Source organism: Aspergillus novofumigatus (assembly GCF_002847465.1).
Source record: "Aspergillus novofumigatus IBT 16806 chromosome Unknown P174scaffold_3, whole genome shotgun sequence".
NCBI lineage: Eukaryota > Fungi > Ascomycota > Eurotiomycetes > Eurotiales > Aspergillaceae > Aspergillus > Aspergillus novofumigatus.
In genome coordinates this window covers 1410809-1436219 of record NW_020194276.1, presented here as the reverse complement: position 1 = coordinate 1436219, position 25411 = coordinate 1410809, and the positions used below count along the sequence as shown (strand labels likewise).

The 25411-nt window shown below is 50.4% G+C and overlaps 12 protein-coding genes across 12 annotated transcripts; 5 read left to right on the top strand and 7 right to left on the bottom strand.

Annotated features, from left to right (window-relative positions):
* Positions 1–14: 14 nt before the first annotated feature.
* Positions 15–737, top strand: P174DRAFT_368245 (CFEM domain-containing protein; the record flags this gene model as incomplete). Its single annotated transcript, XM_024822217.1, has 3 exons — positions 15–95; positions 147–285; positions 343–737. 3 exons carry the CDS (start codon positions 15–17, stop codon positions 735–737), a joined length of 615 nt encoding a protein of 204 aa, XP_024683879.1.
* Positions 738–1353: 616 nt separating this feature from the next.
* P174DRAFT_502668 (putative ubiquitin-protein ligase (Asi3)) lies at positions 1354–4707 on the bottom strand. The gene is made up of 2 exons (XM_024831108.1): positions 3987–4707; positions 1354–3934 (listed from the first exon to the last, which is right to left on the bottom strand). Exons 1-2 carry the CDS (start codon positions 4437–4439, stop codon positions 1466–1468), a joined length of 2922 nt encoding a protein of 973 aa, XP_024683878.1. The 5' UTR covers positions 4440–4707; the 3' UTR covers positions 1354–1465.
* Positions 4708–5043: 336 nt separating this feature from the next.
* Positions 5044–7029, bottom strand: P174DRAFT_502667 (NEDD8-activating enzyme E1 regulatory subunit). Its single transcript, XM_024831107.1, has 2 exons — positions 6553–7029; positions 5044–6490 (listed from the first exon to the last, which is right to left on the bottom strand). Exons 1-2 carry the CDS (start codon positions 6925–6927, stop codon positions 5189–5191), a joined length of 1677 nt encoding a protein of 558 aa, XP_024683877.1. The 5' UTR covers positions 6928–7029; the 3' UTR covers positions 5044–5188.
* Positions 7030–7643: 614 nt separating this feature from the next.
* P174DRAFT_419232 (ribose-5-phosphate isomerase RKI1) lies at positions 7644–8537 on the top strand (the record flags this gene model as incomplete). The annotated part of the gene is made up of 2 exons (XM_024824768.1): positions 7644–8022; positions 8098–8537. 2 exons carry the CDS (start codon positions 7644–7646, stop codon positions 8535–8537), a joined length of 819 nt encoding a protein of 272 aa, XP_024683876.1.
* Positions 8538–8631: 94 nt separating this feature from the next.
* P174DRAFT_386613 (WD40 repeat domain-containing protein) lies at positions 8632–10041 on the bottom strand. The gene is made up of 3 exons (XM_024823315.1): positions 9949–10041; positions 9643–9898; positions 8632–9570 (listed from the first exon to the last, which is right to left on the bottom strand). The coding sequence occupies exons 1-3, from the start codon at positions 9956–9958 to the stop codon at positions 8769–8771; spliced, it is 1068 nt and encodes a 355-aa protein (XP_024683875.1). The 5' UTR covers positions 9959–10041; the 3' UTR covers positions 8632–8768.
* Positions 10042–10137: 96 nt separating this feature from the next.
* On the top strand, positions 10138–11575 carry P174DRAFT_403908 (GTPase GPN2). Its single transcript, XM_024824004.1, has 3 exons — positions 10138–10471; positions 10544–10644; positions 10700–11575. The coding sequence occupies exons 1-3, from the start codon at positions 10183–10185 to the stop codon at positions 11354–11356; spliced, it is 1047 nt and encodes a 348-aa protein (XP_024683874.1). The 5' UTR covers positions 10138–10182; the 3' UTR covers positions 11357–11575.
* On the bottom strand, positions 11368–12318 carry P174DRAFT_511071 (Rpp14/Pop5 family protein). The gene is made up of 3 exons (XM_024831751.1): positions 11941–12318; positions 11599–11885; positions 11368–11575 (listed from the first exon to the last, which is right to left on the bottom strand). Exons 1-3 carry the CDS (start codon positions 12188–12190, stop codon positions 11483–11485), a joined length of 630 nt encoding a protein of 209 aa, XP_024683873.1. The 5' UTR covers positions 12191–12318; the 3' UTR covers positions 11368–11482.
* A 433-nt stretch (positions 12319–12751) lies between these two features.
* P174DRAFT_439898 (putative ATP citrate lyase, subunit 1) lies at positions 12752–15635 on the bottom strand. Its single transcript, XM_024826923.1, has 6 exons — positions 15370–15635; positions 15088–15244; positions 14916–15032; positions 14662–14851; positions 13511–14606; positions 12752–13453 (listed from the first exon to the last, which is right to left on the bottom strand). The coding sequence occupies exons 2-6, from the start codon at positions 15228–15230 to the stop codon at positions 13026–13028; spliced, it is 1974 nt and encodes a 657-aa protein (XP_024683872.1). The 5' UTR covers positions 15231–15244; positions 15370–15635; the 3' UTR covers positions 12752–13025.
* A 1457-nt stretch (positions 15636–17092) lies between these two features.
* Positions 17093–19382, top strand: aclA (putative ATP citrate lyase subunit (Acl)). Its single transcript, XM_024828873.1, has 2 exons — positions 17093–17990; positions 18052–19382. Exons 1-2 carry the CDS (start codon positions 17550–17552, stop codon positions 19069–19071), a joined length of 1461 nt encoding a protein of 486 aa, XP_024683871.1. The 5' UTR covers positions 17093–17549; the 3' UTR covers positions 19072–19382.
* A 1299-nt stretch (positions 19383–20681) lies between these two features.
* P174DRAFT_458832 (uncharacterized protein) lies at positions 20682–22042 on the bottom strand (the record flags this gene model as incomplete). Its single annotated transcript, XM_024829714.1, has 5 exons — positions 20682–20950; positions 21005–21418; positions 21477–21598; positions 21655–21891; positions 21966–22042. The coding sequence occupies 5 exons, from the start codon at positions 22040–22042 to the stop codon at positions 20682–20684; spliced, it is 1119 nt and encodes a 372-aa protein (XP_024683870.1).
* A 314-nt stretch (positions 22043–22356) lies between these two features.
* P174DRAFT_367364 (FAM50/XAP5 family protein) lies at positions 22357–23579 on the bottom strand (the record flags this gene model as incomplete). Its single annotated transcript, XM_024822168.1, has 3 exons — positions 22357–22671; positions 22722–23283; positions 23341–23579. 3 exons carry the CDS (start codon positions 23577–23579, stop codon positions 22357–22359), a joined length of 1116 nt encoding a protein of 371 aa, XP_024683869.1.
* A 350-nt stretch (positions 23580–23929) lies between these two features.
* Positions 23930–25349, top strand: fip1 (cleavage polyadenylation factor subunit FIP1). The gene is made up of 3 exons (XM_024823314.1): positions 23930–24144; positions 24198–24250; positions 24311–25349. Exons 1-3 carry the CDS (start codon positions 23983–23985, stop codon positions 25113–25115), a joined length of 1020 nt encoding a protein of 339 aa, XP_024683868.1. The 5' UTR covers positions 23930–23982; the 3' UTR covers positions 25116–25349.
* The last annotated feature ends 62 nt before the right edge of the window (positions 25350–25411 follow it).

The window sequence follows — 25411 nt, the reverse complement described above, 5'->3', positions numbered from 1 at the left end:
CACTTCATATCAATATGCACTTCTCTCGTGCTTCCCTCGCCCTCCTAGCTACTGGCCTTGTCAGTGCGCAGCTACCGGACGTCCCGAGCTGCTCTGTAAGGGGTACCAGTAATCAACATGACCATGATACTAACCTTACTCATTAGCTGGACTGCTTCGTCTCTGCCCTCTCCGCTGATGGATGCTCATCCTTAACCGATTTCGCCTGCCACTGCCAGAAGTCTGAACTCGTTCCGAATATCACGCCTTGTGTGCAGAGCGCCTGCAACCTTGCCGACCAGTCTTGTAAGTCTGCCTTAGTCCACAAACATCCATCGAGATAACTACTGACACTCTTCACAGCTGTCTCCGTTGCCGTCGTCTCCCAGTGCTCTGCCGCCGGTCACCCAATCTCTGTGCCCCCGGTCAGCGCTGCCAGCACCACAGCCTCGGGGGCAACCACCACTACGGAATCGTCAACCCAGACTGTGACTCAGACCACGACTGGCACCTCATCCACTGGCTCTACTACCTCCTCGTCAGGGGTCTCTTCAACCCCATCTTCCTCCTCGGCCTCGAGCTCACACCACTCCTCTAGCTCTGCGTCGACCACGCGCACCTTGACGAACACAGAAACAAGCTCTACTACCAGCGCCAGTGCTTCTGCAACTACCACTCTGTCCGGCAACGCTGGTTCCGACAAGGCCAATGTGGCGGGTGTTGCTGCCGTGGCGGCCGCTGCTCTCTTCTTGCTGTAGGTGAGACATAGATGGGACGATGTGGATGGGGTTTAAGGCGGGCCACTTATGCAGGAACGTATGCGAATGTATATCTATACTTAATAGTCATTTCGATCGTTGCATGATTCTTCCTGCGTTGAGTTTCTAGTATTTTGTATCTTGTTGCCTGCTAAGGGAATAGGGTCCTGACAAAAGTCTTCAATAATGACGCTCTTTATAGGGGAACAATATCAATGACGTTGTTGGATGCTGCCTACAATGTGCTGCAGTCATTTGAGTGATTATAGAGCGGAGAATCTCCCAGATATCAATCTCATGTTGCTCTTGCCCTAAGAACATCCATCCCGACAATATAAAATTGACTGGGACATCGCACTTCGACAGAATACTAGCCCTTGTCTGGTCTCAATCTCAATGACCCTCTGGGACGCCTTGAGACATAAGAAGTACCTACCACACAAACCCTCGAATGCCTGCAACAATTGATCGTAATCAATGTGACCAAGCCTGGTCTACACGGATAACCAGTTGATGCAAGGCCAGATCTGACGTTTATCGGAGCTGCTGTCTAGGTTTGCAGCATAATGCAGCTACTATACTTCATCATGGTAAAAACCACTGATCTGTCAAATCAGTTGCACTTCAGAGCGGAAGTAATCCAATGTCAGTACGCTATACTGATCCAAAACCCACAATGGACGCCACTTGTGATAGGATACAAATGCAAATAATGCAAAAGATGAAACCTATGGTACCCATAACCTCACAAACCCTCCAACCTCCTGGCGACACGTCACGCAGCTGCCGAAATTGTTCATCGCAAGGCTCACTCTGCATTCCTCGCATACACAAAGGCATCGACAAGGCCATGTTATGATCGAACGTGGGTTGGTTTGGCAGATGACGCAGGGTGGACCGTCCGGTCCAAGGCCCGAGGCGCCCGATTCCCACGTCTGCGCCTCAGGACCTGCACGACTGGCTTCGGATCGACGGGCCAGAATGAAGTTCTCGAGCATCTCGGACTCTTCCTCCGGAGTCGGTTTCCGCTTCTCCTTACCCGTCTGCTGGCCAGAAAGTCGTGAGAACCGGGAGGATAGAAGAACCTGCGCTCTCTCGCGCTCCATCTTTTGCTGGAATTGACGTCGCGTCATAATGCGCCCATCTCGCCCAGCAGCTAGATGGGCAGCTAGGATACGTGCCTCATGTCGGCTTTCTTGGTCACGAGGGTCAAGGAGGCGCGCAAAAGAGCCAACATCCATCAACGGCTCGTCAACAGGGCTGCTCTCCCGCGAGCCACCTGCTGGGTATGGGTTGCGTTGGGTAGGTGTACGTCGGCCATCAGATTCGTCTTCCCACTCTGATTCAGCATTTGTTGACATAGATACGACACTGGTGGTATCACAAAGATTGTCGCTGTCAGAGGGTACATAGTCGGGACTTTGGTCCTGGTTACCCCACGAGCCGCCGGCTCTCCACCAACCATAAAGCTTTTCATCGAGGCGCTTTTCGTCAGACTCCTCCCAATGCGGTGCAATGGAAAGCTCCCTCTTTCGCATTTCCTTTTCTACGTCGAACTCATAGTCTCCAGGAAGCTCAAGTTCGCCTTCATCAGTCAGGATCCAGAAATCCAGCGATTCTGCCCGGCTGCTACTATTTCCCTCTTGCAGAGCTCGTCGGCGCGACCCCAGTAGAACCTTCAGCCATTGTGGTCGCGCACTGATGCCGATTCGGTCGAGTACTCTGTCGAATCCATAGGCGCTCCACTTGAAGATGAGATAGAAAATGCCGCGAAAGAAAGAGAAGCCATGATAGCATCTTGTCGCGCCTCGGAATGCGCCAACACTGCCAGGGTCGGTTTGAGATCGTACGGACCGTGATCCGCCTTTAGGTTTCTCGATCTGCTTCTCCTTCCCATACCCACTTTCCCATTCTGCCGATGGTTCCGAAATATCGAAGGTGATCGGTTCGACTCCTGTAAATGGCACGTCCCGGTCGTCGGCCCTTGAACTGCGCTGGAAAGAGCGTGAACGTCGGGACTTTTCGATCTCCGCCAGTCTATCCTCCTCCAACCATGTCATCGGACGTGCAACGACCGCTTTCCCTTCATTTAAAAAGACTGCTTCACTAGCAGCGGTTAAAGCAGTGTACCCAATCCGGAGCAACGTGGTGTAGAAATCCTCATGCCGGTTGAAGCGGATATTCCGAATCTGGTTCGCTCCTTGCATGTTTTCGTGGGCGAGTGAAAATCGTTCGCGAAGAGAAAGCGGCTGCCCAGCGTCCATTGGTAATGAAAAGGCCGTGATCAGGAGAGCGACAACATAAATAATCGCACAAATGACAATGCCTAGTAATACCAACAGGTGAGGCACAAAGTCTACAATGCAGACCGTTGGAAACTTCAGTACGCCAGTGTCGCTTCCCGTCGGTGAGCCAGTCAATAGACCCCATACCATAGCAGACATAAAGCAAAGACCCCAGAAAGTGGTATTGAATAGGCGATACCGGCTTTGTTGACCGAGCACATCCAAAATGTTGGACGTCAAGCTGTTGCAACAAGAGATCAAAGCAATTAAGAGCAACTCAGGGGTAACATTCATTCGTTCCAAGACCTGCGCTCTGCTAAGCAGCTGGAGAGCGGAGTGGGCGGACTCGCTGGACGATGACGAGCTGTCCTTGCTGCTGGCGTGCTTGGGAAGCCCAAATAACCCAAGCCCAATGGACTGGCTTATCATCGACTCTGCCTCGGCGAAGGCAAGAGAATGCTCAAAAATAGACATGCCAGCCTCGGTCAAGACTGCTCTTCCCTGCAAAGCGCAAGAGAGGGTCTCAACAAAATGGCTGAGACATAGCCGCAAGAAAACAGGCCACAGGAAAACGAATGAGCCGTAAGGAACATCCGATTCGTTGACGGGCCGAGCCATCTTCACCGCGCTGCAAGATTGCTGATCGGATTCCCATGATAAAAGTGTGGAACTGAGAGAATAGAGGAACCCGCCTCCACCAGCATGATCAAGCGACAACCGTTTCCCAGGGGTACCGTAACGGATCAGGGGGTAATCGGGAGATGTCTGACAGCGTATAGCACGAAGTAAGACGAGGATCTGAGAGATGAACAACACAATGGGAATGATTCGCAGCGCCATGCGTCGGTGAAAGTCTAAAGTGAGATGTCGTCTGGTCGAAGCATAGATCGTGATTCGATTCAAAATTATACCCTTTAAAGTGTGTCAGGATCTTCAGGATTGTCTCAGGTGCTTAATTACTTACCACTGTAAAACAAGCCAAGGACCACCGACTGGTCAGATATGAAAAGAACCCACTAAATCTCCTCATCGCTTGGAGAAATTCTGCCAAGTAAACACCTGTTTCCGTTTGCGCGGCAGCATCAGCCATTCTCTCTCCTGCTGCTCCAGCCACGGCCTGTGTTGCTGCTACCACTGCATCGGCCTCCGATCCTGTTCCAGGGGCATGACCTGAGATCCGTGTCGCCATATCCGGTAGCCCCACTAACCTCGAGAGTTGTCGCGGAATAGTCGAAAACGCAAGGCTCTCCGCCTGACGCAGACCACGCAATGGGAGAGTGAGGAGCTCGCGAGGCGACGAGAGCAGCGAATATTGGGCAGTGGTAATTACCGTAGAGTTGACAGATTGCATGGCCGATGACGAAGCTGTGGCGGCAGGAGTCGCAAGGACGGTCGCGGTATCTTGAACGAAGGACATATTGTTTGTTTGACCTCTGTCAAAAGGCAGATTCTGACCGAATGAGGAGGCGCTGTAAACCAGAAGAAGCCTCCCACCACTGGCCACTTGTAGAAGATGAGATCATCCGTTCGCAATACAAAGAGACAAAAGGGTTATCTTCAACAAAACATAACAAAGGGCTCTGCTCATATAAGAGTCAGTCAAGAGAAACGATGGTGAGATACATTGTACCAGCGGCGTGGCTGATGTAAGGTGGTTTGATGGACAGGTAGTGAGGACGATGACCTCGACCCAGTTGACATGGAGATACGGTGATCTCTCGGGGTTATTTGGGCTTATCGTTGCGATTTCCCCCCGAAATCCCGGCCGGGACACTAACCGGATGTAGTAGTACCAACTGTCTGCGCACGTGCCTCGGCCAGTTGTTGTGCCTTGGGACATTTTGAGAGCAATTAACTGTCAATACGATTTGGATGATTAGACTGCTTTATGTTCTGATCGAAGATGGGCGCTGATAGTTATTTCCAAACAATCAGGCTCAGAGCTGTGCTAGTCATTCTGCTTGAATTGGCGCCTACGGTGATATTTACGGCACTATAATACCACTACTCCAAAGAAAGGCGTCCGGACGAAGTACTCATCAGTCTGGCGAACAATATTAGATAAGGGTAGAAGAAGGTTGAATATGTTGAGGATACTCATTCATTCGTATCATATTGTTGTCCGTCATGACAGAGGGCCATAAGAGAAAAGACTGCGGAGCTCCATCACAACTTGTACATCTCGCTGCGACTCCGTACGCCATCGAAAATGCATGTGTTGTCCAGTGGCACATACTGCCTTGTGATCACCTTCAGTGCTTCCTGCGCCACTAGCCCACCCGTGACAGCGGATATGTTATGTAGCTCTCCACCTTCCGTTCGTCTCAACTCTTGCGTAGCTTCCAAGATCTTCTCCCGTGTTCCTTCGTCAATAGCAGCAGGATTTCCGGAGGTAAGATTGCTGATGACTCGTTGAATATGGGTATTCCACAGAGACTTGTCATCCAGAGATACATCAGCGATATTGTATTCCTGAATGTCGGTCACGATGTCATCCAGAATTTGACAGGCGATGAAGATCGGAATAAGTGTTTCGGAAGAGCTGAGGTTATTCGTGATCGCTTTCAGAGTCTGCACGTCCCCGTTGATCCGAGGGATATCACGGCCATGAATAACTTTGATATGAGCAGCGTTCTTGCAGAAGACCTCGATATCTTTCTCGGGAATGACGGCCGGCCGTGGTCCCAACTGAGCTTCGAGCCTTCGGACTGTTGCTGTTATTTCTTCCACATCCTTTCTTGCTTTCGATTTGTAGATGTTTTGAAGAGAGACATAGTCCGCCGATTGAGCTTTCATGTCAGGTAGCGAGCCCGGCAGAGGGAGCACCTTGTGCTTTTGGTAAAATTCGTGAACAGCTGCCGCAATGAGCCAGAATTCAGCAGAGTTCTGTTTGAGGTTCCTGCACTGATCCATCTCGAAAATCTCACGGATTGAGCTGCGCAAACTGAATGGATTCAATGATTTCAGTACCGCAGCAACGGCCTCGTCATAGTTCTCTTCACCTCCTTCGGCATTATTCGTCCTGGCACTAGCCCGAACAAACTCCCTGAACTCTGATTTCTCCTTGTAATTTGAAGGCACGTTGCCGTCATGGGCTTGTTTCCACTTTTCGAGGTAGTGAAGCAGTAACAGTACATACGGTACGTGGCCATGTTGGTGGTCGTCCATACTGTCCAGGTTGCTAATGCTGGCGCCAGCCGCTGCCAATTCTGGCCATGGGTTAAGAAGACGAAGGTCTTCTGTCGCTTCAGGATCCGGATGTGTCTCTACTACGGGGAATTCCGCTGGAAGCTGAAGGGAAAAGACAGAGTAGAACCCGACAGAGTGCAGATATAGCACTGGGATATTCAGTGCCTTGGCAGCGCTGCAAAGAGTATCTAAAGTAGATCGTTTCACAGGTCCGGATATCAACACCAGCCTATGCTGCGCAAGAAAGTCTGGCTCCTGTTGCAAGACTTCTGCAATGGACTAAGTCATTTATGTTAGCGTTGTCAATTCACAAAGCCAAGGTAGAAGTGGCAGTCATATACCTTTGAACGAAAACTTCCTTCGACATCTGGGTTCAACTCTCTCAACAGGCGGCAGGTTTCCTCAGCCCTGGATTTTCCCAGACTCTCTTCCTCGAGAAAGAAGTTCACTCCCAGATCAGGCTCTGTAACAACAGCAGGATCTACAATTGTGAAGCCACCAATACCGGGGAGCACAAGGTTCTTGAGGGTTTCGACGCCAGCCACGCCTGATACCCCAGTGCCTTGATTCCCCCAGGGACCATCGGAGTTGACTAATAAGACACGAGACTCTTCCAGAGCTTGCTGCCCGCTCGCAGCCCACAAACGTAGCTGGCGGTCATACTTCCTCTCTTTCGAAGATGGCCCTACCAGGGCACCAGGGAAAGTGTCAGTCATAATGCGTAGTTGATATAGTTGCTTAGGTCGGTCTAAGTATTAAGGTATACTCCAATCGAGAGAAAAAGGTGACAGCCAATATAAGGGCAAAATCGACAGGCCCTATTCACCGAAGATTATAGCAATGCATCTGCTTGTGTTGATGATTGTCAGGCATAGCTGTGATATGATCACATGACCTGGAGCCAGACGGCCCGTGTGATGTGGTGGCCTGAGAAACCTAAGGCACTACGGAATATATGGTATGACGCCATAACCCCGCCGTCAAAAAATTGATGTACCTGACACTAACAGGCGCATTATCAACTTATTCTGTGGTTGGCTCAATTGGAATATCTTATCTCCCATTGAACCATTTCATTTGTCATGTCATGTCGGTGATTCTGCCTCGAGTGCACTCTTTTCCTCTGTAAGTTCATTCGTTGTGGCCGTGTGGCTCCACGGAAAAGTTCTTTGGTTCTCATACTGGACTCCCCCACACCGGGGGTTGTTCTCTGGCGATTGTATCGGGGCCATTTTTGGCTCCAGCTGCGGGCCCTAGAAAACCTTCCACAAGGGATGCATGCCTGTCAGCTCTCAATCTAATTTGTCTATCTATGCTCTGTAGGACACGGCCCTTGTTCCTTTTCTCCTCATTTATCTCGTGCGCCCGACCCCATCTCATCTATCCTACCCTTTCCCCCATTCATCACCCTCCGACTCGTTTTCAGTCCACAATGGCTAGTGTAATCGAGGCCGCAAAGCGCGCCGCTGGCAAGGCCGCTGTCGCCAACCACTACCCCAAAGATGCCAAATTTGTCGGTATCGGCAGCGGGTCTACTATTGTATATGTTGTCGAGGCTATCAAGGAATCTGGCATTGATACCTCTATGACAAGATATGTCCCCACCGGCTTCCAATCAAAACAGCTCATCCTTTCCGCCGGCTTGACAGCAGTTGAGTTTGATTCGCTACCCGAAGGAACCGTACTTGATGTCGCCTTTGACGGCGCGGACGAGGTCGACGATGAGCTCAACTTAATAAAGGGCGGCGGCGCCTGTCTTTTCCAGGAGAAAATTGTGGCTCTGCAGGCCAAAGAGTTCATCTGCGTGGCAGGTTAGCGATGACTCACGCCGTCATGCGGCGGAAACCGGAATGAAAGACAAAACATCGCTAACACTCAACGTCCAGACTCGCGCAAACTCCAGACTCGTCTCCTCACGAATTGGAAATACGTTCCCATTGAGGTGGCACCTATCGCGGCCCCTCGTGTCCTAACCAAACTGCGAGAGCTGGGCAGCATTCAGCCCGCCATTCGGCTCAGCGGCACCTCCAAGGGACCCCTGAAGACGGATCAGGACTTCTACATCATTGACGCTCCTTTCCCACCATTGCTCACCAAGGCTGACGTTGCCGCTGGCAAAGATGGGAATGGAAAGGGAGGAATCTGGGAGGTCGATGCCCTGGCGCAGGCGATTAAGATGATTGCGGGCGTGCTGGAGGTTGGCATTTTCTCCGGCGTGACTGGACCTCAGGCTCAGGCCCTTGGAGGCATTGGAGGCCAGAAGCCCATCGCCGCTTACTTTGGCATGCCGGACGGCACAGTATCGGTCAGGAAGGCCATTTCGTAGCCTTCTTCCCGCATGATGTTCCTTCATATACTCCGCACCATGGATTACAGCAAAAAAAGGCGACTTTGATATATATGATACCATAAATCTCCCTGCATGACTTCTTGCCGTCGAATTCCACCGCGGCTGAAGATCCAGAATGGACCGCTTTGTTTTACTGTAATTATTACCCAAGTTTAATTCCACACGCTAGTCATAAAGCAAAAGGGACTCTAATTATCAGTATAATGTTTATTTCGCACCCTTTCCTTTCGCCTCAGTCTCGCCCAATTCGCGCACATAGATTCGGACAGTTCCCTCTGCGACATCGTCTTTTCCGTCTTCGAACCCAGGGCTAACAGCAATCGCCAAGTACTTTCCATTGCCGCTGAAATCGACAGCAGCAATGCTCGACGGGTATTTCTGATACTGCCTGATTCTCCTCTTCGCAATTCCGTCCCAAAGTGCAACGACACCATCACCACCACCAGACGCGAACGTTCCATGAATGGGATGGAACGCAAGTGTGTTGACCGGATATACGACGTCAACATCATCAGCGGTCTGTCGATGACACTTGAAAGCATATTTCCGGGCTTGCGACTCAGCCGACGGATCGAACCATTCGACTGCGACTCGTCCCTCGATGCTCGAGGATGCGTAGCCGGCGTCATCGGGCATGCACGCGACACAGCGGGTCATGGATTTGAGACTGCTCTCTCGTCGCTGCCACGGCTCGATCTCAACCTTATTCGGAGATGCGGCGTCCGATTGGTCGGTGAGGAGCGCCAATGCTTTCAAGTCGTAAATGTGGAGGGAGCGCGAGGCCATAGCAACAACGAGTTTCGTGGCGGTGAGAGACATGGAGAAAGGTTTTGAAGGGAGAGGAATGATTGCGGGGATCGAGTCGGCTTCAGTATTCACGCGGTGCACATGTAACGTCGAGTCCCACGATGCAGATATGACAATGTTATGCTCCTTGCTGTAGGCGACACACCGGACCCCAGCGTCGTGGCTGCTAAGCACAATCTGTGTAGATGATGTGACATCGATCCTGCCATATATTAGATAAAGGTACTCAAGCCATCCAGTCAAAGGAAAGCACCAAGCGGCGAGGAAAACGTACTTTCGGACGTCCCAATCCAAACCCGCTGTGTAGATCACATCCTCATTCTCGCCAAAACACGCGTCTAGCACCGGCGCACGATGTTCAAACTTTTGTAACAACTTTCCTTCACCGACATTCCCATTCTCGTCCCGCAGGTCATAAAGATAGACGTTTCTGTCCCATGATGAAACGACAATTCGCGTTGAATTTGGATCCGGCGAGAACTTCAAAGCGGAGATGGCGTCTGTAGGCGGATTTGCGACGGTGAATTGATCTAGATTGAGGTCAGTACTAGCATGTACAGCGGTTTTTTAATGAGCTTACTCGATGCCATATTGTGCTTAGATTCTTCTGAGAAAGTGACCGGTTCAGTCCTAAGCTATATCACTATCGTCGATCGCCCGGCGTCATCGAAGCTTTGCGCCTTTGGTCGTTTTCTGCCCGTTTATACCGCCTTGACATATTTCCCTCCCCCGCCATCGCTGCATCTTAAGCCATCGAGAATTGGAGAATACTATATCGCTTCCTGCCACATATTTCTCCCGCTCACAGTTCAAAATGCCTTTTGCGCAGCTGGTAATAGGGCCCCCGGGCGCGGGGAAGTCAACATACTGCAACGGCATGCATCAGTTCTTGGGAGCTATTGGCCGGAAGTGCTCCATCGTGAACCTGGACCCCGCGAATGACAAGACATCGTATCCGTGTGCGCTGGACGTCCGCGACCTCGTCACGCTGGAGGAGATCATGAGCGAGGATCAACTAGGTCCTAATGGTGGTGTCTTATATGCGCTGGAGGAACTGGAGGAGAACTTTGAATGGCTGGAAGAGGGACTGAAGGACCTCGGAGGTAGGCCGTGACCTATCCTTGAATTTACTGCTATACGACCTAGAGCAAGATAGTTGATACTTTTTTGAATAGAGGATTATGTTCTGTTCGATTGCCCGGGCCAGGTTGAAATCTTCACGCACCATTCGTCGTTGCGGAATATTTTCTTCAAAATACAAAAACTGGGCTATAGAGTCAGTTCATCTTTTATCTTAGCACAGGCTTTCCTGCTGACATCGAATACTACAGCTAATCGTAATACACCTCATTGACTCATACAACCTCACATTACCATCGATGTATATATCCGCTCTCCTTCTCTCCCTCCGCGCCATGCTCCAGATGGATCTCCCACACATCAACGTCCTCACTAAAGTCGATAACCTTTCGAACTACGCCCCGCTACCCTTCAACCTCGATTTCTACACGGAAGTCCAAGACCTCTCATATCTCCTTCCACACCTGGAGGCCGAGTCATCACGATTATCGCATGCGAAATTTGGCGCCCTCAACACTGCCATCATCGACCTGGTAGAAGAATTCGGGCTCGTGGCATTCGAGACACTGGCCGTTGAGGACAAGAAGAGTATGATGAATCTGCTGCGAATTATTGATAGGGCAAGTGGGTATGCATTTGGGCCAGCCGAGGGCGCAAACGATACCATCTGGCAGGTGGCTGTCCGGGAAGGACTAGGGACCATGGATATCCGAGACGTCCAGGAACGGTGGCTCGACGCGAGGGACGAATACGACGCGCAAGAGCGCAGTGAGCTCGAGGCCGAGGCGAAAGCCAGGGAACAGGCTGCACAGCCGCCGCCGAGAGGGAATGATGATTTTGATGCCGATCTGGCCAAGTTCAGAAGCTCAATCCCCGACAGCGGCGTAAAAGTGATACGAAAGTCATGATTTGAGTCCTTCATGGTCTATCTGTACATGTATTATAGGGTATCTCTAATGAACAAACAATCTAACAAACACAAACTCCTGATGATGCAACGAGAGAACACACATCGCCCATTCGATGGAACCTGGTCAATCCACATCATCATCACTCTCTATATCCACATCGTCCTCATCCATCACATCTCGCACAGAGGCAGCAGCCAACCCACTACCAGCCGCAGCCTCCCGGCCCTCCAACCCCCGACCAACCCTTCCAGAACCCCCATCTCATCCGCCCCCTTCAACCGCGAGATCTCCCTGCGCGCCCGCCGAATGGCCTCCTCCTCCACCTTCTTCATCGTCCCAGACACCTTCACAACACGAAAAACACACGAGCGCATCTTCACCCCAACCGCAGGAGCACCCCTCTTCATTCCACCGTTATTAAAATCTGGTACTTGCGACATATACGTAAGAGCCGTCCAGACGAGACGGAACGATGCGCGCGGACACCGGATGATAGCCGTCGACGTGGCCGGCGACAAATACTTGACTATCCACTCATGTCAGAACCAGAAACCAAGGGAGATAAGGGGGTTGAGACGCACCACTAACACCGCCAGCCCCAACACCACCCAGCCGACCGACGCCCCAGTCCCCGAAAATCTCCGCGACTTCCTCCCTCACCATCTTCGCGAGTAAGGCGGGCGTCAGCGCATCGGAGGTAGGCGAGTGGATCCGGAGCTGGGCGTCAGCCTGCGGTGGCAATTTCGTTTTGCTCGTTGAGGAGGTGGGCCAGGAGGAGCGTTCTGGGTAGAGGATGTCGAGGAGGAGGTAGCGATGTTTGACGCGGACCATGTCGGTTTGTCTTTATTGATGTTTTTGGATCTCTACTTCTTCGAGTATGCGTATTTTCTTTCGTTGCGGTAATTGGAAGGGGCCCCTTATGCTGAGCTCGAATGTTGAGGAATCTTGAGATTGAATTCGGTATCTCAATTCTTGTAAGTTGAGTCGCGATATCGATAAACTTTTGATAGCAGGAGCTCGGACCAATTACCGGTGGGGAAGTTTAGATTCCGAATTACTTCAGTATCAACATTGTCTGCTATTTACAGTTCCAGCATATGGATCTTTGAAGAGATATTCCACAATTATGCGGTTTAATTTTGTCATTGTGTTCCCCTGCTTCACGCAAGATAGTATGAAACCATCTCTATGCAAATGCCAAGCAAGAACTTATCTGTAAACCTTTGGGCTGCGGCTTCACGAGCCCCTCGGTTTGAAGGCATTATAAAGATGCAGTCGTTATTATCCCCCAAGGGCCTAAGATAATCTTCCCATACTGCAGTACGTGAAAAGCAAAGCTGGCCGGAAATAGGGCAGTCAAGTTCATTAAAAGCTCGTATACCTAGTCGTAGGTTCTGTCTCAATTATTGCGTTGAATTCATTAGCCTATCAGCTAGTCATGCCACATATGCGCAATACACATTGTAATGTCGAAAAATAGTGAAACTCGGGAAGAATCAGAACCAAATGCAAAATACAGGCCATCATAACTCCAACGTCAGCATGACGGATTTTATGAGTCAAACCGCAAATTCCGCAGAATCATCCAGTGGGCTGCCACGGGTCTGTTCGGTAATGACAAGAGAAAAAGGAAAAGGAGGAAATATTAAAAGGTATAATAGAACGCTTAAATGTTAACCTCGACACGACCCTCGGCACCACCCTTCTGCAGGGTGGGGAGCAGGTAGGTGATGTCATCCCAAGGGTGTCTGTACAGACCGGTGCGCAGTCTCTTCTGGTCGAGGTAGTGAGCAATGAGACCAATGCTGCGGCCAAGGACAAAGAGACCGTTGAGAACTCCCATCTTCATGTAGTCCTCAACTTCCTCGGGCGAGAAAGCACCACAGTTGCGCATCAGGTCAACGAAGCAGACAGCAACGCAACCATCGACGTTCAGAATGAGGTTGTCCTTCTTGGAGGTGGTGACGGTCTCGACAGCGATGGCGTAGTCGAGGAGCTTGGTGCTAGGGAAGTGCTTCTTGGCGAACTCCTTGACCAACTCGACACGCAGATCAGGGTTGTTCCGGGACTTGACTCTGTGGCCAATACCAGGGACTATGCAAATGTTAGCATTTGCTCGACAGATGTTCGTTATTCATAAAGGTCACTTACTCAGCTTGTTTTCCTTTCTCATTGTGTCAACAAAGTCACGGGGGCTCATGCCCTTGTCGAAGGCCTTGGCAAACTCCTCAGCAGCACCGTCAAGAGCACCACCGAAGCGAGATCCGATGGTCAGGAGACCAGAGACCAGGGCGCTGATCAGATCCTTGCCGGCACGGGTAGTGATAATGGTGTTCATAGCACCAGACACGGCCGGACCGTGGTCAGCAGTGAGCATGAGAACCATCTCCAAGAACTTGCTGGCATAGCGAGGCAAACGGCGACGGAACCACAGAAGGGACATGACACCACCAATACCAATGTCCTCTCTGAAAACGTCGGAGATGGGCATACCGGCGTACAGGAGCTCCTGGCCACGGTCGTCGGTGATAGTGGAAATGAAGGCAGCGGGCTTACGGATAAGACCCAACTCCTGGGCCCAGGAGTAGTCAATGGGGATCTTGGGGACTTGAGGTTCGGGCTGAGGCTTGATGATGCCCTTCTTGACCTGATCCTCGTACACCTGTTTGAGGAGCTGAGGAAGCTCCTCAAATGTGTCGGGAACGTGGATACCGGCCTCCCTCATGGCCTTGTTCTTGTACACAGCGGTCTCAAGCTGGGAGTTAGCCGAGGCACCAGCGTGACCGAACTGAACCTCAGTCTTGAACATGCTGGCGCAGGTACCGATGGCCCAGGCGACGAGAGGCTTAGTAATGGTGCCGTTCTTCACAGCTTCAATGACACGGTACTCCTCAACACCACCGACCTCACCGAGCAAGAGGAGGATCTTGCAATCAGGATCGGCCTGGTAACGCAGGAGGTGGTCGATAAAAGTGGTACCGGGGTAGCGGTCACCACCAATGGCGATACCCTCGTGGACACCATCGGTGGTCTGAGAGATGATGTTGTTCAATTCGTTGGACATACCACCGGACTTGGAAACGTAGCCGACGGAACCCTTGCGGTAGAGCTTGGAAGCAACAATGTTGTCCATCATACCACCGGTGTTACCGATCTTGAAAGCACCAGGCTTGATACCACCAACGGTAGCAGGACCAATAATGGTGATACCCTTCTCCTTAGCAGTAACCATGATCTCACGAGCACGCTGTACCCATTGTTAACTTCTTTACGCTATGCGGGTAGATGTAAGCAAGACGTACTCTCTCGGGGACACCCTCGGCGATGATGGCGATGGACTTGATTTGGGGGTAGTTCATCAACTCCATGGTGGAGCTGTAGACGGAACGGGAGGAGGCGAAGTTCACAACGGTGTCAACGTCAGGGTGCTTGGCCATGGCCTTGGCCGCATCCTGGTAGACAGGAAGGAGAGTCTCGCTGGTACCCCAGTACCTACGATTCCATAGTCAGCAGCTGTTGATAGAAATATTGTAGCAGATGAAGGGGATCTTCATACATCTTGCTAACGAACTGGCCACCAAAAGTGTAGATGATACCAGCAACCGAAGGTGTGCTACGCTTGCAAATGAAGTCGAAGTCGAGCATGCCTTGCACGGCTCTGGGCTGCATACCGCTGTGATAACCATCAGCCCGGCCATTGACCCTGTCTGCAGCCAGGAAACACTTACTATACGAAGCATCTCGTCTTGTTGTGGAAGAGAGTGTGAGTGAGAGGAGAGAGCACTCGGCTGGGGGGTTCGAAGCGAGTGATGTTGTCATTGGCGTTGAGACTGCCATTGGCGGTGCCGGCAAGAGGAGCAGATGAGGGCATGATGGCTGAGTACTCTGTTTCTCAAAGAATTGATCAGCACTGGTCAGGATAAGGTAGCGGGGTGCAATGCAGGGAGCTCAGAAAAGCACGGAGATGACGCTTTCGAGCTCGTTCAAGGAAGCCTGGAATGGCGACATACCCGTTAACAGAGCTTTTTGAGATCGGCTTTAAAAAGGACGGAAGGTATTACTAAGTAGGTAGATACAAGATGAGGAGATAGAAGGAAGGAATCGCTTCGTCGGTCAAATGCAACTCGGAGGGAACAAGGGCCACGAAGGATGAGAAGATGCACAGGTGAGGAAGAGGGGGATGAGGAGAATGATGAAGCAGAGCCAGAAGATGGGAGGATTGGGATCCAAGGGGATTATGGGGGGTGGTTTATTCTGAAGATGGAAAAAAGACGGGATCAAGAAAAAAGGACCGGACTGTTGTAAAAAAGAAAAAATAATAAAAATAATAACTGATTAAAATAAAATAACTGAATTATCTGACGAGGGGGTTCAACGATATCGGGGAGCTGAGGGGGAGCTTACTTTTCCGGACGATACCGTATCGGTACAATACCGCGACAAAGCTGCTCTCGGTGGTTCCTTGATGGGGGTCGAAGGCTGGATCAGTTGGGAACTTGGGAACGTAATTGCGTTGCTTGCTACCTAGCAATTGAGCCCAAAATTAATCGATCTATTTTCAAGAATTGTATCTGCAGATTCTAGAGGGGCGAGTAATTCTAGACACCCTCAACAAGACGCAAGGTGATGAATACATAGAAGATACCGTGCATCGTAAAGTCCGGAGTTGCTTGACAGCATACGTATATGGAGTCTGGTTGATAGTTACTACGGAGTACCTGTCTATCTCAACACCGAATTTCTTTACGAATTCCTCCGATGAATGAACCTGTTAGAAACTCCTCCTTTTCAGTCGTGGTCATGCGTGCAATACCCTCATCTCAGGAGTCAAGCAGAATCGTGTATGCCTAACAAGATGGAGCCGGACTGCGGAGTACTCGGTAGATTCTGTACCTGGATGTCGAACATGCAAAAGAACGTTGCAAAGCGGCCAAAGTTCTCCATAGTCCGTCCCTTAGCTTGGTTGGGGCTAAGAGGTGGATCCTCTTGGACTAATTCGGACCCAGCAAACAGGAGAGCCCCTCCAACCTAAGACTCCCACCGCCGGACGCTAATGATCTGCTCACCGAAAGATCAGTGTTGTCATCATGGACTGTCGATCTAGGTAATACGTACAGTGATATTCAGTATCTGGATTATAGCTTTCAGAGGGGGTTGTCTGCATGTGCCTTGCTGTTAAAGTCTATATGGTAAATAGATAAATGATAGGTGTACCATATACTAAGGTATGTACTCCATGTGTGAATGGATCCTATCAACGATCCGATAGGCACTTGATGGCATGATTGGACATCAAGACAGTCTCGGGAAGTGACTCCGGGTCTCGCACAGCAATTCGCCGACGCTCTATCAACAAACTCGAAATTTGAAATATTCGGTAGCTGTGCATAATCCAACAAAAAAACGACACGCAGCGACAAATGACCCGAGAGTTGCCGTCCGGTGTCTGATCCCTCCTTTTGCTGGAATTCAGTATTGAGGCTACAGCGTAGGGTGTGTCCTGCCACTAAATACCCTTTACCGAGTATCCCCAACGGAAGCTCTAAACCCCCTGGAGAGGGTGGGAGCTAAATTTGATCGGTCCGCGGATGACACCTGGAACTTCTTTTTGGCTGTTAGTGTCCTTTTTAGTGCAAGAGATTAGCAGGACCCACCATGCTTCTTCCCCACTAAATCTCAACAACTCGGGGCCTTTAAGCCAACTACGCAGCCTATGCTGTATCGTACTCTGTATCTCTGAGTCTGGTCCCTCTCCAAATCTGGTCATTTCCGAGTTCGGCCTCAATACCGTACCTGACTCTCTGTAATTTTGAGCCAGCTCCCCCCCAAAAAAATTACTTCTGTTTTCCCCCTCCCAAAAGTCCTTCCGGGCGTTTACTTGACTGTTCAATTATTTTATTTCGGAGGACTCAGGTCAATCGTCCGCGGTCACTGAATCCCCTCCTCTTTCTCCTCTCTTCTTCAATCCATCCATCCACCTTCATCTTCTCCCTCCTTCTCTCCCACTTCAAGTCCAACAAATCACTTCGTGCAGGGTGGATTGCTTGCCGACCTATCCCTCCTCTTCGTCTTCTCTGTTATATCGTTCTCTTGATCCGGGCTCTCTTCCTCTTCTCTACATACAACCTCTCCTCAATCGTCAGGACCTTCCTCTATTTGTCCTCCTCTCTGATCCTCCATTTCTATCGTCATGTCCGCCAAGTCGATTCTCGAAGCTGATGGCAAGGCCATCCTCAACTACCACCTCACCCGGGCTCCTGTCATCAAGCCGACTCCTCTCCCTCCTTCCTCCACCCACAACCCTCCTCCCAGACTTGCCTCCATCTACTTCCCCGAAGACGCCGCTGTGAAGGATGTCTTGGACCAGACGGAGGTTGTCTACCCTTGGCTGCTGACTCCCGGCGCCAAGTTCGTCGCTAAGCCAGATCAATTGATCAAGAGACGGGGTAAGAGCGGTTTGCTCGCTCTGAACAAGACCTGGCCCGAGGCCAGAGAGTGGATTGAGGCTCGTGCTGGCAAGGAGATCAAGGTTGAGACTGTCACCGGTGTTCTTCGCCAGTTCCTGGTTGAGCCTTTCGTTCCCCACCCTCAGGAGACTGAGTACTACATCAACATCAACTCCGTGCGAGAGGTAAGAGATTCTGCCGACTATCAAATTTGCGACGATCCGGAAGACTAATGAATGTTTCTAGGGTGACTGGATCCTCTTCACACACGAGGGTGGTGTGGACGTTGGTGATGTCGATGCCAAGGCCGAGAAGCTTCTTATCCCCGTAAACCTGAACAACTACCCCTCCAACGATGAGATTGCTGCTGCTCTTTTGAGCAAGGTGCCCAAGGGCGTTCACAATGTCCTGGTTGACTTCATCTCCCGTCTCTACGCCGTTTATGTTGACTGCCAGTTCACCTACCTTGAGATCAATCCTCTGGTTGTCATTCCCAACGCTGAGGGTACCTCCGCGGAGGTGCACTTCCTTGATCTTGCCGCTAAGCTTGACCAGACTGCTGAGTTTGAGTGCGGTACGAAGTGGGCTATTGCCCGCAGCCCTGTCAACCTCGGCCTGGCCACCGTTCCCCAGGCGGACGGCAAGGTCAACATTGATGCTGGCCCGCCAATGGAGTTCCCCGCTCCCTTCGGTCGTGAGCTGAGCAAGGAGGAGAAGTTCATCTCCGACATGGATGCCAAGACCGGTGCTTCTCTCAAGCTGACTGTGCTCAACGCCAATGGCCGTATCTGGACTCTGGTCGCTGGTGGTGGTGCATCCGTCGTGTACGCCGATGCCATTGCCTCCGCTGGTTTCGTCAGCGAGCTCGCCAACTACGGTGAGTATTCCGGTGCTCCCACCGAGACTCAGACCTACAACTACGCCAAGACCGTTCTGGACTTGATGCTGCGCGCACCTATGCACCCTGACGGCAAGGTTCTCTTCATCGGTGGTGGTATTGCCAACTTCACCAACGTCGCCTCGACGTTCAAGGGTGTCATCCGTGCGATCCGCGAGGTCGCCCCTGTTCTCAACGAGCACAATGTCCAAATCTGGGTTCGTCGTGCTGGTCCCAACTACCAGGAGGGTCTCAAGAACATCAAGGCCGTCGGTGAGGAGCTGGGTCTTAAGATGCACGTGTACGGTCCTGATATGCACGTCAGTGGTATCGTCCCTCTTGCTCTGCTAGGCAAGAAGACCGACATCAAGGAGTTCGGATCTGCTTAAAAAATGGGAAAGAAATTTGCTTTGCTTTAATCATTTAATTTCTCCGGTTTCCTTTCTACTTACATTTTGTTTTCCTTTTTCTGTTCTGAACGCATGGCATGATACGGAACTTTTTTCCTTACTTATCTAGCGAGGACTGGACATACAAGCAGTATGACACATGACACTGCACTAACAAGGTTGAAGAAGAGAAGGGGATATCCATTTGTGCTGGAGTCAGCTGTTTCTCTTAGACTATAGTCTTGGTTGATTGCGAGGCATGGGTCTGCGCAGTGATAGTCAAATTAATCCAATGATAACGATCTTCAATGATATATTTGCTGTAAATGAGATTGTCTTGATCCAAGAAAATAAATAGCGGTAAGTAAAATTGGCACTCATGACCTGCAGAAGTAAGAACACAATGGGCCAAAGTGAAGTAATAGCAAATCATCACGTGATACCATCACCATACATACAAACAGTAACAGTACCAACAATTACACCTTACAAGTTCAAACACAAGACAGGGGAACAAGATAAGCTTAAACAGACGCATCAGATCTGGAAATTAAATTAGAGTCATTCTCCACAGAGCACCCCTGCCTTGCATCTAGATTGGGGGCGCTGTGGCCAGGGTCGTGTGGAATTGGGAAATCCTTTTCCATCTGGACGAGCTCAGCTTCCCGCTTCCGCACGCCCGAGGTGGAGGAGTCAGTGACGTCTGGGTCGGCCTCGTCGGAGTGGCTACGGGACGGGCCTTTGCAGTGAAAGATCTAGCGTCATGGAATGAGATCCAAGGATGAGGATCTTATGGTTTACTGTATTGCAATTGAAGGTTCTGTGTTTGTTTGGCTCTGGTGTATCCATGGTGTGGAAGTTGAAGGTATATAGAATTGTAGATTGTTTACTATCAAAACTCAGGTTGGCATAGACCATTGTCGTAGGCTAATGATGCTCGGGTCTTCATGCAATAGAAGGATTGGTTTGATCGACTACACCGCGTATATGAAGCCATGATGGATTCCAGGATGAATCTACAAGGTTCCTGAGCAAGGGGTATCGAAATGGTGGTGAATGCAGAGCGGGAACTATCCATAGCCAAGCTCGTCGGGCGAAAGGAAGATACACCCATGAACGTCCTAGCGTGGATTCACTGACGGAAAGATTTAGCTAACATTAACAGAGCCATCCCAGTTGCTTGGGCTGAGATCGTAAGCTAAATTGTTGATTCTTATGAGGCATCGATTGTTTTGATACCTGTCTCAAACATGCCCTGAAATTAGGGTTCTATCTGGAAAGCTGGAGATATATAATCCTATCGAGTGAATAGAGGGCCCGTTCTTGGCGTGAAACATACACAACGAAGCCCGATATTCCTGAGTTCAGCATGAATCGTGGCTAGTAGTGGGAAATTAAAGTAAGATTGATGTGCGAGGAATATTTATATACTCAAATTTCTTGCACCCTTAGTTAATATCTATCTGCCAAAAGCAGCATCAGCACCTGACAAGTTTATACCTCTGTCTCGCTACATATATGATCACCGCGCCGGAAAGAGCGAACAATCCGTCATTGGAAGAAATACACAGACTGATATGCTGATGGGCGATCCGAATTATCAAAGCAGGTTATATAATGGTGTTCTGAAATAACGAAGACCTCGAGACAGAAGAGCCGTTTCCCGGTCCATTTGCCGTACCAGGACCATGCCTCTGGAAACCCAGACTATCTCGATTCAGCGAGGTGTTGCCACTGTTTAAGTACCGACCTGGGATATTGTTGTCATGAAATCGCTCGAACATGGCACTGTCCTGCGGTAAGCTTGACATGCCAGTCGACGGACGTACAGGGCCTGGGAGGCGAGTTCGTTGTTGTGGAGTTGCATTGGGGATACTTCCTTTGAACCTATCAGAATATCTTGATCACTGGAAGTAGATGAAGAGGAGCATACGGTTTCTCAAGTTCACTGGCACAGTGGGTGGTGGCATCACGGCGGCATCAACCTTTTGCTTCGTGCCTTTTGAGCTCCCAGTTCCGCTCCGCTGATGCCGGTGTAGCTGTTCCACCCCTTCCAGGTTGACAGGATGCGGATTGCCTTGACGAGACGCTGGAGTTTGTGGCGGCCGCGATACTCCCATTGGTCTGCTCAAACCTGATACTGAGGGCTCGTTTCCCGAGTTGCCGAGTGAATTCAAAGTTTGCGAGACAGTGTCCGACGCAGCGGTCTTCATTTGCGACCTCATAGCACGGGACTTGAGCAGGTTGTACAGATTGGTGATCTGAGCGAACTTCTTGCACTTCTCTCGGTATAGATCGACAAGCTCCTGGTTCTTTTTGCGAAGCTGCTCTTCTGTTGCTTGCATGTCTATACTGCGAGTCAAATGTTCCTGTCCTCCCTCGAGGATCTGCTGGAGATGACGAACCGTTCAATTTAGCCTGGAGAGCCGATATCTCCGTATTTGCGTTATGAATCACCCTGTCCATGTGTGTATTCAGCGTGGAGTATTTCTCCGTAAGTGACTTTCCAAGATACTCTTGGTAGAATCTGTCTCCTGTGAGGAAATTGACGCAGAAGTCTATGGGAAAGCTCAAACTACGCACATCTCCTGCGTGGTCTGATAAGCCCAGAATACTAATGCTCGACTAGCGCATTCCATAATTGTGTTCGGATCTAGTCCACTCAGTACACTGGTTTTATAGTCTTCAGAGGGATTGAGAACGGTCGATGCGGCGTCGTCCGGATTCACGAGGACGGTTTGGCAAGCTGGACAGCGACGTTCGCCATGGGTGGGACGTGAGAGACCGAGAGTATCTGCGCAAGGAAGACAAAATATGTGCCTAAGCAGTTTAATATCCATTGTCTTCACTAATCAAAACCGACTGAAAAAAGGGCAGTAGAACGGACGACTTACGAACAGGTGGTGACGACTGCTTGCTCCTTCAACTGGGAGCGACATTTTAGAGCATTGCATCGAAGGTAGAAGTCCATGTCTGAAGTGACGGTTGTGTTCAATAATAGTCGAAGTGTCGAAGCTTGTAGTTGGTGGATGAAATGGTTCAAGGAGCTTGAATACGCGTAGGTCACAAGTTCAGAATCTTGTACCATCTGCAGATTGATTGTCGACGACAAAGATACTCGCAGCAATACATATCAATATTCACTTAGACGAACGTGTTTTAGTGATATAATAAACCAGGTTGGCTGTTTGGGTATCTAAAGAATATACATTTGTTTTCCTCTCACTGTTTCATAGCTCTCAACACAACGGCTCTCATTCTTCAATATGGTCAAGAACCGCCAGCTCAGAAGAAAAAGGTGTTTCCTTCAGCATCTCGCCGCGTGGAGCGCATTTTCTCTTCAAACTCGGGCCCCGGCTCGTACTCCCGCCACAAGCTCGCTGGAAAGATGTGCTTGTTTCGTTCATACCACCGTCTGTCGACCACTTTCGTCAGCGTCGCATCTTTATCGGCTCCTTCCAATTGGTCATTATCAGGCCGTGACAGTAGATTATCACTAGAAGCTGTTGGAGGAGGCTTGTTGGAGTAGTCGAACAATAGCCCACCAGCACTCGAGAAGCTGGGTACTTGATTGGCTATAAAATAGTAGAATTCGTAGTGCTAGAGGGTCAATCAGCACATGACAACGAGCAAAAGCGGGTGCTACTTACATGCGGAACGATTATTTCTCCTCTGACCAGCATAAGGTCATCGACACTAATTCTGGCCCATTCCCGGCGATTGTCTTTCCTTCCCTTTGTTGCTCCGCTAGCACCTGCGACGCCTAACTCGGCACCGACTTTGCGACAACGGTCAAGAAACAACCATACTGGGTCGCCTTTCCTAACCTTGACCGCCCCAGCCGGTATATTGGTGCCATCGTAGAAGATGAACGGAATGAGTATCTCGGTATTTTTGACCGCCTCCTGCATAGCCAGAAATTCTCTGCGAAGGGCATCACGCGCCTCTGCTTCTGCCTTGAGTGCAGCCTTCGTCAGCGCTTTCGGAGGAGGTGGTGCATTGGGGTTGGGTGTGAGGCGCCGTGATGACGGCGCAGAACTGTCGGCCGCAGGTGTCCTCGACGCAGATCGGGGGACGCTCGTTTCGCGGGGAGTGGCCACAGGTTCGTCACCGGTATCATTCTCTTCATCGTCACCAAAAGAAAGTTTGCTTTTCATGAGTTGCTTCTTTTTCTTCTTCTTCGGAGGGCCCTCGCTACGCGGGGTCGAGTTACTAGGTAATTGCGATCAGTTAGGGAAGAGAAAGGAAGAAGCTTGCGCCTTAACTCACCTGTCAGTCACATCGCCTGTTGAAGGAGTAGCACTTCTTGAGTTACCGGATGTAAATCTTCCCAGCGACTTGTCGTGTGCTTCTCGTTCCTTTTGCTCTAGAACCTCTGCGCGACGCTTGCGAAAGTCGGAAAGATGGACTAGACCGACGGTCTGCGACTTGAGAAGATCTTCTGCGGAGGTAGTCTGGCTCGTAAAGCGCGGTGTGGAGTTGCTGCTCTGTTGTTCGGAAGGAGACATGATGTATGTATTATCGGTGACTGTGTCACTCAGGGTCGTTTCAAGATTCAAGAACTCATCTATCCCGATGTTGTAGAGAGATATTGGGATCATGAAGCAACTGACGGAGACAGGGCACGTGACCACGGTACATCAAGATCGCATATAGTAGATCGAATTTCAGTCAAAGACGTAAGAATCCAATGTCGTCGAAGACATATATGATTGAATTGTCATTATCAGAATGCAACTTGAAGTATCAATGACTGAGTAGAGAGGTAGTTGGTGCCATATAGAACTGATCTAGAAGCTGAAGAGCAAACATGCCAAACCCGGCCTGCCGTTGGATCTCCGCAGTAAACTGGCCGAGACTTTCGTCATTCTACACTTCTCTCAATCACGAATTTGCCTGTTTCTGTTCAAGATGATGATGGAAGATGACGATGACGATTTCTACGACCCTGCCGATGCAGTACCCGTAAACCAAGCTCAGGATGCTCCCCAAAACCAATCGAACGAAAAGTCTCAAGAATCGAATGAAGGGGAGGAGCAGGAGGAGGAGGAAATAGAGGTGGAAGAGGATGAGGTTTGCTCATAACACGCGGTTCAATCTCTCGCATCGACTAATTTTGTTCTCAGGATGACTTCAATATCATCACAGAAGCTCCTCCAGATGCGCCGCCTCCGGAAGTGTAAGTTGTGGATTCCTCCACTAACTCAGCTGAAGAGTATTTGATCTAACGTCGAGACAGACCACATCCTCGCCATGCCAACCTACGAGCAGAGCCCCAAAGACCTTCATCAGCGGATATATCGACAAAATCAGTCACACCTACAGTAACGCCTAAACTCGAAGCTGCCACTCCGGCGCCACCCAGCGCAAGACCAACCGCACCTCAGAAGCCTGGATCCGCATACCCGCCCGTGCACGCGTCGACGATCGATGTCAATGCGAACCCTGTTCACCCTTCTACGGGCAAGCCGATCCTGTCAACAGATATGGACTCGGACTTTCCAACCGAGGACGATAAACCATGGAGACGACCTGGTTCGGATATCTCCGACTATTTCAACTACGGATTTGATGAATTCACCTGGGCAAGCTACGTTCTGAAACAACAAGAGCTACGGAAAGAAGTCCAAGACCAGAAGAAGCAATTGGATGATATGCAGAATTTCTTGACCATGGGTCTTCCGCCAATGCCAGGAGCTCCGGGTCCTGCTGCGCCTCCTGGCAGCGCGCCGCCAGCTATGCCCGGTATGCCAGGAATGCCAGATATGTCCCCTGATATGATGCAGGGCATGCTGGCAAGTATGATGTCGCAAGGCATGGATCCGTCATCTATGGATCCCATGTCCTTCATGCAACATGCACAGGCGATGATGGGAAGCCAAGGTGGTGCTGGCGCCGGGCAGCAGCAAGGCCAGCCTGGGTTCGGCGGCCAGTCGCAAGGATCGGGATTTGGAGGACAAGGTGGTGGCCAGGCTCATATGGGATTTGGAGGTTACGATCAGAGGGGTGGTTTTGGCGGCCGAGGACGAGGAAGAAGATGGTAGAGCTAAGGATATATGTCTTCTATTACCATGTTGTAATGTTCGATTTGCGGGGTCAGTAGCACTCGGAATAATGGGTCGGATCTGGCGGCGTTCACTTGTATACAGTCTGTGTTAACCATACCAGTGAGCATGATCTTTAAGATCATGAGCTTAAGCTGTCCGCAACAAGAAATTCGGGGAAAAGGAGCTGTCGCAGGCGACTCAGCTGCAAACTGGCATTGAGACATCCATTGTACACTCAACATTGCAAATCCAGACTAGATCAATCAGCCCACTTTCTCAAAGCAGAGAAAATA